Source organism: Tupaia chinensis, unplaced genomic scaffold (assembly GCF_000334495.1).
Source record: "Tupaia chinensis unplaced genomic scaffold, TupChi_1.0 Scaffold000132_1, whole genome shotgun sequence".
Taxonomy (NCBI): domain Eukaryota; kingdom Metazoa; phylum Chordata; class Mammalia; order Scandentia; family Tupaiidae; genus Tupaia; species Tupaia belangeri.
This window is the reverse complement of record NW_006159601.1, coordinates 1,795,515-1,805,785: the sequence shown is the minus strand read 5'-3', so window position 1 is coordinate 1,805,785 and position 10,271 is coordinate 1,795,515. Positions and strand designations below refer to the sequence as shown.

The 10,271-nt window shown below is 45.6% G+C and overlaps 1 protein-coding gene across 2 annotated transcripts in view; it reads right to left on the bottom strand.

The window, feature by feature from the left end:
• Positions 1 to 6,731: 6,731 nt before the first annotated feature.
• Positions 6,732 to 10,271, bottom strand: part of FAM120B (family with sequence similarity 120 member B) — a 70,295-nt gene continuing 66,755 nt past the window's right edge. For both annotated transcript variants that reach the window (XM_027770411.1, XM_027770410.1), the window contains 2 exons: positions 9,947 to 10,039; positions 6,732 to 8,418 (listed from right to left, as the gene is read on the bottom strand). In XM_027770411.1, the coding sequence (XP_027626212.1) occupies positions 8,378 to 8,418; positions 9,947 to 10,039 (134 nt within the window). In that variant the 3' untranslated portion in view covers positions 6,732 to 8,377. The remainder of the gene's footprint in view (positions 8,419 to 9,946; positions 10,040 to 10,271) is intronic.

Sequence of the window (10,271 nt, the reverse complement as noted above, 5' to 3'; positions counted from 1 at the left end):
AAGTCACATGCTGAATGCAGAGGGTCAGCTCACTTTGGCATGTGGTGTCTCCCACAGGGTGAAATGAGAGGCAGAGCAGCACAGACCCAGGAGCCAGTGACTACGGACCATGCAAGGCAAGTCAGGGCTGTAGGGGCCAGTGAGGGCACCCAGCTGTAGTGGTTCCATCACAGATAGGAGGCTGTCTGACCAAAGTACCATCAAGCTCTACAGGCAACCGGCTATGAGGCCAGACAGTATTTGAACTGAAAGTAAGGAGGAGCTGGGCAAGAACAAAGGTGGAAGGCAAGGTCACCAGGAGAGGCCTAAGAACTAAGACCAAGGGATTGGAGGATTAGCTACAGGATCTCAAAGGCACCAAAAAGTAGTGCGAGAGCTGAATCAGGAAGGGTGGCAGTGAGACAGAGCCAAGAGCTTGAGGACCCCAAAGGATGAGGTCTGGGGATGGCAGGGTCAGGTGCTTTGAGATTCAGTTTGATGTTTTTATGGAGAGGGGAAATGGTCTGTGAGGTTGTATTTTCTAAAAATGGCCACAGTAATGCTCCTGGTCTCATCTGATGTTCTACAGCTGTGCCCCCTCCCACCAAGAGGAAGTCAGTTTTGTCTCTACCTCAATTTGGACAGGCCTTTCTGCTGCCATGATAGAGCATGGCAGGAGAGACGCTGTGTGACCTCTGCAGCTGGGTCCCAAAAGGTGATACGGCTTTGCCTAGTTTTTTCGTTTTCTGAATTATCTCTTAGAAGCTAGGCTCCAGGCTGGGGGTACCCATAATTGCCCACGTGAACCAGAAAAGACTCTCGTGGAGGGAAACTGATATGCCTTTGCATGACTTCAGGCTCTCTAGCTAAGGCGTTGACCTGACGGAGCAGGAAAAGCTGTGCCTGGCCTGAACCAGACTTCTTTTTTTTTTTGGAGAGGTTTTTTCGCTATAGGGCGCGTGCACTCGCCAGACAAACACAGAGAGACAGAGAGACAGAAAGCCAGAAATCACCCCCCGGGGGGATGGTCACGCCGCAATCCCTTCTCCTCCATTCTCCTCTCAGGATCTTGGGCACGCACGCACACGCGCCCGGCGTGAGCTCTAAGCCACAGGGTCCGGAACGCGAACCGCGGTCGAATACGTGGTAGTCCAGCGACATAGCCATTATGCTAACTGCTGGTTCCCCTGAACCAGACTTCATAGCATGGCGAACACAGTAAACCAAGCTTCATATCTGAGTTTTGGTATCTTGTTACGTAGCCACAGTGACCACAAAAGCCTGGAAGTAGGAATGAGGAGTGTGAAGGACAAGAGGGAAGTGACGTTTGGGAAAGAGGCTGCAGAGAGCAGGTCCATGGAGTCCCAGAAGTCAGTGGGAGGGAAACATGGAGGCTTGGGCCATGCATAGCAGCAAGACATTTTTGGAGCAGGTGGTCCTTCCTACTGGATGCTGGGGCTCAGGGAGATGCAGAATGACCCAGGTCCTGGGTGAATGGGGATTTCCATATGAGGAAGCCAGGATAAAGGAGTTGGGAAAAAACTATTCGCTTACACGTATGATCACTAAAAGGTTGGCAACTGTAATAAAGGGCCTACAAATCAACATAAAAAGCTACTAAAGAAAGATTGAACCAAGGACCTGAGTAAGTGATTATTATTTTTTCAAGGCAACAGGTCATTATTGAGCTTATGCAAATAACCATTCTGCCATAAAATAAGAATATTCCCACATATTCCCAATTACAGAGGGGTCAGTAATGGAGAAAAGTTTATGCTTCCATTTAAAGAAACAAAGAATAAAAAACATTTTTAACAAATTGCTAAACCTAGCAACAGCTCAAAGGAAAGCAAAATCCTTATATTGGGAAACAAAGCATAGTAAAAAAGAAGACAATAATGTTTTACTCAAAAGTCATAAAATTCTATTTTACCAGTTCAGTCTTACATAATTAATCCTTCTTCTGTTGAATTTGCGGTGTTACAGTGGTCTGATCTTTTTGGTCAAATTAAAATAAATGATAAATAAATTAAATAATTAACAAAAACATCTTAGAAGTTAACGTTCAACATTATTATTGATATTTCTTGTCCCTAGCATTAAGTTGGTAATTTTCCTGGTTTCTTTTTGTTCTCTTATTTCTGTATGTGTGTTTTTAGTTTTCCTGGTAAAGCTCTACTTTCAGAACTCCCTGAAGAGCTGGACTGGTGTTGGTAAATTCTTTCAGGTTTTGTTTATCTGAGAATATTTTTATCTTTCTTCACAGATGAAGGATAACCTTGCCAGGTATAGTATTCTTGGCTGAAACTGTTTTTCACTTAACACTTTGAATATATTTTCCCATTCTTTCCTTGCTCGCATTCTTTCCTTGTTTCTGATGAGAGATCTGCTGTTAGCCTGATGGAATGTCCTTTGTAAGAAACCTGACATTTCTCTTGCCAATTTTAGTATCTTGTCTTTGTGGATTTGTCCTATCTGGCTGGGATGTGCCTTAGAGAAGATCTTCTTGGGCTAATTCTATTAGGGGTCCTTTGTATTTCTTGGGTCTGGATATTTGAATGCCTCTCTAGATTTTGAAAGTTTTCTTCCAGGATTTCATGGAATAGATTATCAATGCCCTTATTAATTTTTTCACCTTTTGGGATACCAATTACCCAGATGTTTGGGTGCTTAATGGTATCTAGTATTTCTCATATATAGTATTCTCATTTTTTCTGGTTATTTTCTCAGTTTTTTTTTTTTTTTTTTAGGTCAGAAGTTTTGCCTTCAACATCCGGGATTTGATCTTCTGCATGGACTAACCTGCTTTCAATACTTTTAGAGAGAGGTTTTGATTGCAGCCTTCATTTCTAACAGCTCCATTTGATTCTTTTTTATGGTATGTATTTCCTCTTTCAGAGGAAAGAATTTCATGCAAGAACTTCCTCACCTCCTGGAACTCATCTCTTTTCTCCTGCATCTTCAGGAGTTGATTGTCTCTCAGCTCTTATATCTTATTTAGTTTTATCGCTATGAATATTCTCAATTCTCTATCAGACATTTCCACAAGTTCCACTGTACTGTCTGTGGATAAGGAAGGATTATTCTTTTCACTTAGGGGAGAGATATTTTCTTCGTTTCTCATATTTCTTGTGCCTCTGTGGTGGTTTCTGATCATTCTGTGACAAAATCTTTCCTCTTGACTTAGTGTTTCTGGGGTCTAGGAGATGAAGTTTAGTGCTTAACTTTAGTTGCCTTGGTCCTTGAACACACCAGGACACATCTCAGATTTAAAATGGCTTCTTGTCTGAGTTTTTCGGGGGTCTAGGAAATGAGGTTAGAGTATAATTTCAGTCACCTTGGTCCCTCCTAAGTTATTCACAAAGAAATATGAATGGCCAATAACTACATGAGAAAAAAATCCCTTGCTAATAGTCAAAGAAATGGAAACTAAATTAATGAAATACCAACGCTGACCACAGAGAGGTAAAAACTAAACAGGAGCTCTTAATAAAGTAAGAGGTGGGGTGAGTTAGTACCACCAAGTTGGAAAGGCATGTGCTCACGTGCATATATGGGTAGTTCCACTCTCATACTCAACAAGATCGGTCAGAGTTCTGGCTAACAGAATGCTGGGTAAAAGAAAAATTTCCAGTACTTGATACAGGATACTTAATTTTCTGACTATAAGAAAAAAAAAATTTTAATGCCAGAGGGTGTCCCGACCCGGGGGGAGAGCCGAACAGGTTTCCTGAGTGAAGGAGTGAGAGCCGGGGCAAGCAGCGTAGTGTTACAGCACGGAGACGACAGTGTCATCCATTTATTGTGGGCAGCACGGTACAGCACAGAGACGACGCAGTGTCACAACTCTTAAGGGTCGCGTCATCTACTGTGAGCAGCATGGAGACGACGCGGTATCACAGCTCTTCAGGGTCGTCCGGAGACGATGTAGTGTTACAGCTCTTCAGGGTCTCCCAGGTCGTCTGGAGACGATGCAGTGTCAGCTCTTCAGGATCTTCAGGGTCGTCTGGAGACTGCGCGGTGTTTCAGCTCTTCAGGCTCTTCAGTTGTCGTCTTCCTGGTCGTCGTCGTCGTCTGGCTACTGTGGGCCAGGCATCGTGGTTATATACACTCTGGTGGGTTGTAAACAGTGAGCCGTGATTGGTTGTAAACAGTGGGCTGTGATTGGTTGATTTTGGACCAATCATGAGGTGCTAGATATGCAAATTTGAGGGATTCTAGTGGCCAATCAGAGCAAGGTTTCGAAGGTCAGGTTTTTGGAAGGGAACCAATCATGGCAATTGTTTGCTCCCTGAGAAACCTCGGCAGACTCGCTGGTGCAGCCTCCCACAAGAGGGTGCATAAAAAAACAGTCAGTAGAGAGAAGGGGAGAAACACCTCCCTAAATTCTCCAATGGAGTGTGGTCACACCGCATTCCTTTCTCCATTTCTCTGTTCTGTAGAGATTTTGGGTACACAGTGCGTGCGTGCGCGCACACACACACACACACACACACACACACACCTGATGTGTTTCTCAAGTTACCAGGGCTGGTATTCAAACCATGGTTGGCTATGTAGGATACAGCTCCCTTAACCACCAGGCTGCAGGGCTGGCCCAATATGTGGAAATTTCATCAAAAGACAGAATACAGAGATAATTTATAAGGCACTGCAAAGACTATCCCCCCCAAAAAAAAAAAAAAAATCACTGTACTAGTTTTTCAAATGTATTAAAGATTATATCAATTCAATGGTTCACCCAATATTTTATTGACAAACTAGAATTCAGCCTCTGTGAAGGAAAAAAACAATTTCCACTTAAGTCTATCCTCTTAGTCTAAGGGATAAGAGACTTATTTCAAAGTTATACAAATAGGCAACAAAGAATCAGAACTTCTAGCAGAAATTAGCATATATGAAAAAATAAGAAGTTAATATTTAGATAGGAAACACAAGTGGAACCAAAAATAATCTGTTTCCAAAGCTAAGAAATGAAGCTGTAGGTCCTATAAGACTTGAAGGGAATACGATTAGATAGCCAAAGATGAAGCTGAAAGGAGTGGCAAGGGCACTTCAGACCTAGCACAAACGCATACCAATGACCTGGAGAGACTGCACTCCTCTGTGGTAAGTCCTAGCAGGGCTTTTACGTGGATGGTGCCTGGAGTTGCGCTTGTGACTCACCAAGTGCAGACACACACGTGGTATGTGAGACCCCTAGGGATTACTTTGTTTTTAAAAGAAAGCAATGACTAGAAGCTGAGCCTCCTGGTAGGTAATTCCTGACAGACCTGGAACCTGAGGGTCTTGACGTGGCAGCCCGCTAGCTCTCACTTGCTAGTGGAGGCAGGGGTGAGGTCAAGGTTCGATGCTATCTTCTCATTACCAACCCCTGAGCCTTCTCCTCACAGGTAGGGCCAGTATAACCTGGGGCTTAAAATGTCAATTTTGGGTTATGTGAAAAATTACAGACAGAGTGCAACAGAGGTCCCATGCACTTGCAGCTTGCTGGGAGTCCAACTACTGCCTTCTTAGATGCGCTCAGCACAGGCTCCCTCTGAGTCCCCAGAGTGCAGGCTGTCTACACACACAGTACTATGAAAACCAAGCTGAAGCATGGCCGAGCAGGTCCATGCTGCGCCATGCTGCCTAGACAGATGTCTCTAAGCAGAATGAACTTTCCTACCAGGAAGGCGAGAAATTCGTTCAAACACTTCTAAGGGACAAGAGAAGAAATAGGTGGAAATTTCACTTTTGATTAGAATTTCTAACTAGAAAACAATTTCTGAAATACCACATAAACTATCAGCCACCATGTTTTGGGGAATTTTTAAATAATGTGAGAATACATCTTCGCAGTCTATTGTGTTAAGTTAAAAAAAAAAAGCAGGTGAGGATATAGTTCCAATGTGTCAAATGGAAGAAATAAATGATGTGCACATCCATGAATGAAAGACTGGGATGAAATAGAGATGTTAATAGTGACCGTTCTGAGCCCTGGAGTCAGGCTCAGTATCTGGAAATAAGCCAACGAAGTTATTTTCCAAAATGTAAAAGCGGTCCCACTGAAAGGCATTTTCTGCTGTGTGTTTTCAGGAAGGCCTGGCCCTGTAGGTCTTCCCCTGTAGCTGATAAGACCAGGCCATGCTGTTCTGGACTCTGCTCTGAAGAACGGTGCTGCCAGGATGCTCGTGAGAGGCTGGGGTTCTTCCTTCCCACTTTTTCTGCAGGAAGCAAACCTATCTTGAAACCAAGTGACTCAGAACCCGGTCTCCAAGTGCTACCTGGGCTCTGTTCAGAGTTGGCGCTCAAATGAGAGCGGCGTGTGTTGTAGACAGATGGTCGTGCCACTTGTACCCCGGCGATGTGGGTGATGGACTTCCTTGAGACGACTAGTACCTCCTCCACGGGTCGTGCTCATGCTGCCTGCTTCCTGCACGGAACAGACATGAGACCGAGCTGAGAGCAGGCCTAACATCACTGCCTTCTCAGCGCGTATGAAATAACACGCTGAGTGTATTTGGAGACCGAATTTTATTCTTTTTTCAGTTGTGGCCACCTGTCACAAAGATTTATTCTAAAATTATTCCATTAAAGTGGAAGCAATTAATTAAGAGGTGGTGCTGTTAGTGGAAGAAAACAGTGTCAAAACTATCCCTCTTGACACCAGTTACAGAGATAATTTATAAGGCACTGCAAAGACTATCCCCCCCAAAAAAAAAAAAAAAATCACTGTACTAGTTTTTCAAATGTATTAAAGATTATATCAATTCAATGGTTCACCCAATATTTTATTGACAAACTAGAATTCAGCCTCTGTGAAGGAAAAAAACAATTTCCACTTAAGTCTATCCTCTTAGTCTAAGGGATAAGAGACTTATTTCAAAGTTATACAAATAGGCAACAAAGAATCAGAACTTCTAGCAGAAATTAGCATATATGAAAAAATAAGAAGTTAATATTTAGATAGGAAACACAAGTGGAACCAAAAATAATCTGTTTCCAAAGCTAAGAAATGAAGCTGTAGGTCCTATAAGACTTGAAGGGAATACGATTAGATAGCCAAAGATGAAGCTGAAAGGAGTGGCAAGGGCACTTCAGACCTAGCACAAACGCATACCAATGACCTGGAGAGACTGCACTCCTCTGTGGTAAGTCCTAGCAGGGCTTTTACGTGGATGGTGCCTGGAGTTGCGCTTGTGACTCACCAAGTGCAGACACACACGTGGTATGTGAGACCCCTAGGGATTACTTTGTTTTTAAAAGAAAGCAATGACTAGAAGCTGAGCCTCCTGGTAGGTAATTCCTGACAGACCTGGAACCTGAGGGTCTTGACGTGGCAGCCCGCTAGCTCTCACTTGCTAGTGGAGGCAGGGGTGAGGTCAAGGTTCGATGCTATCTTCTCATTACCAACCCCTGAGCCTTCTCCTCACAGGTAGGGCCAGTATAACCTGGGGCTTAAAATGTCAATTTTGGGTTATGTGAAAAATTACAGACAGAGTGCAACAGAGGTCCCATGCACTTGCAGCTTGCTGGGAGTCCAACTACTGCCTTCTTAGATGCGCTCAGCACAGGCTCCCTCTGAGTCCCCAGAGTGCAGGCTGTCTACACACACAGTACTATGAAAACCAAGCTGAAGCATGGCCGAGCAGGTCCATGCTGCGCCATGCTGCCTAGACAGATGTCTCTAAGCAGAATGAACTTTCCTACCAGGAAGGCGAGAAATTCGTTCAAACACTTCTAAGGGACAAGAGAAGAAATAGGTGGAAATTTCACTTTTGATTAGAATTTCTAACTAGAAAACAATTTCTGAAATACCACATAAACTATCAGCCACCATGTTTTGGGGAATTTTTAAATAATGTGAGAATACATCTTCGCAGTCTATTGTGTTAAGTTAAAAAAAAAAAGCAGGTGAGGATATAGTTCCAATGTGTCAAATGGAAGAAATAAATGATGTGCACATCCATGAATGAAAGACTGGGATGAAATAGAGATGTTAATAGTGACCGTTCTGAGCCCTGGAGTCAGGCTCAGTATCTGGAAATAAGCCAACGAAGTTATTTTCCAAAATGTAAAAGCGGTCCCACTGAAAGGCATTTTCTGCTGTGTGTTTTCAGGAAGGCCTGGCCCTGTAGGTCTTCCCCTGTAGCTGATAAGACCAGGCCATGCTGTTCTGGACTCTGCTCTGAAGAACGGTGCTGCCAGGATGCTCGTGAGAGGCTGGGGTTCTTCCTTCCCACTTTTTCTGCAGGAAGCAAACCTATCTTGAAACCAAGTGACTCAGAACCCGGTCTCCAAGTGCTACCTGGGCTCTGTTCAGAGTTGGCGCTCAAATGAGAGCGGCGTGTGTTGTAGACAGATGGTCGTGCCACTTGTACCCCGGCGATGTGGGTGATGGACTTCCTTGAGACGACTAGTACCTCCTCCACGGGTCGTGCTCATGCTGCCTGCTTCCTGCACGGAACAGACATGAGACCGAGCTGAGAGCAGGCCTAACATCACTGCCTTCTCAGCGCGTATGAAATAACACGCTGAGTGTATTTGGAGACCGAATTTTATTCTTTTTTCAGTTGTGGCCACCTGTCACAAAGATTTATTCTAAAATTATTCCATTAAAGTGGAAGCAATTAATTAAGAGGTGGTGCTGTTAGTGGAAGAAAACAGTGTCAAAACTATCCCTCTTGACACCAGTTCCCACCATCTGCATGATATCTAGACGTTCACTGCTGCTAATGACTTTTGGAAATGGAAATCCACATGCAGATGGCGCCCAGTGGACGGGTGCCAAGGACAGAAGAGTGTGGCTCTTCTCATGGCTCAGCCTAGAGCTTCCCTCACAGCCACGTGTGGCTGCCACTTCCTGCCTTTCTGCAGACAGGGACTAAGAAGAGAACCACTCCGTCACAGTAAAAAGGTGACAGTTCTCTTGCATTTAAAAAATAACATGTTCCTGCCCTTTCCCTGGCTCTGGACTCCTTGGGGTGTGCACCCCAAGACCTGGCGGAGGTGCAGCTTCTCTGCTATGCTCCACTGCTGGCCCAGGGGTGGGAGGTTCTGGGGCCCTTGCAGAAGGCTGGGTGACAGGAGCAACAGCTGAAACCATGTTCCTAGATTACATTACGCAAGGATTGACATCCCTGACATCCCTGTCCCCACCTCGGTCATCACAGACGATCAGAGATGGTGGGTGACAGTCAGGGACATCACAGGCAGAGAAGCGATGGCATGAGGAATTTCACACCTCGCTCTCAGCAGGACCTGGGGGCCTCCCAGGTGCCCTTTGTTCTGAGGGTGGGCAGGGCTAGGCTTTGATGTGGGCTCTCACGCCTCCCCTCACCCCCCCACCCCCCAGGCCAGGCTCACACATTCCTTCAGGCCAGGTCTTGGCTCAGAAACCTGACCCTTGGGCAGTAACAGAATTTTCCTCAGGAGGCATTTTCAGTTTGTTTGTTTTTTTAAACACAAAGAATTTCACCACCTGACTCTGGGAAATACTGAAATGACAGTTTTCTCCATGGACTATTTTAGAGTGAAGGTCGACAAAACGCAGCAAAAATTAAGAACAGAGCAGTGAAGGGCCCACTTCTACCATGTCAGCCCCTTACCCAGGAAATCCAGGCCACACTTCATCAGGGGTGACTGTAGTGGGTGCCACTGCCCTGCTTCCCTGCTCTGCCTCCAGAGGAGGACAGACCTTCTACCCGTAACCTTTGCAGAGCCCGTGGCTGGGTCGCAACAGATGAATGAACTGACAGAGATGAACACAGCACCGGGTGGAGACAGAGCAGCATCAAACGTAGACTTCGGCGTCTCTCTCTCACTAAACGTGATGAATGGACATAGCACTATGCTTATCTGCCACTTACTTGCAAGTACATAAGCTATTTCCAGAACAGGAAGGCAGCTTCAGCAAACCACTAAGTAGAGAGGGCTATGAGAGGGCTGGGTGGCACGTGAGGGCCCAGGCTGGTGCGGGGCTTACCTGGCCCCTGGTCTCTCCACAGCTGACCTTGTCCCGAGCGGCTGTACCCAGAGCCTGTCCTGTGAGAGCCGGAGCCCTGTCTTCCCCACCTGCCTGCAGGGACAAGGGGTTAGTCCATTAACACAGCGTTCATCACCTGTCATGATTTAAGACGCTGCACAGTGACCCTAGGTCAGAGTCTCCAAGCTTCTAGTGACTTGGAACCACAGGGAGAGCACGCAGGTGTAGACTGGGGATAGCTCTGCACCTCAGCCCTTGCCCTGGGGAGGCTGACCCCATGCTGGGGACTGTTTCAGCAAATGCCCTTTGGAGCCAGCCCCCCCCC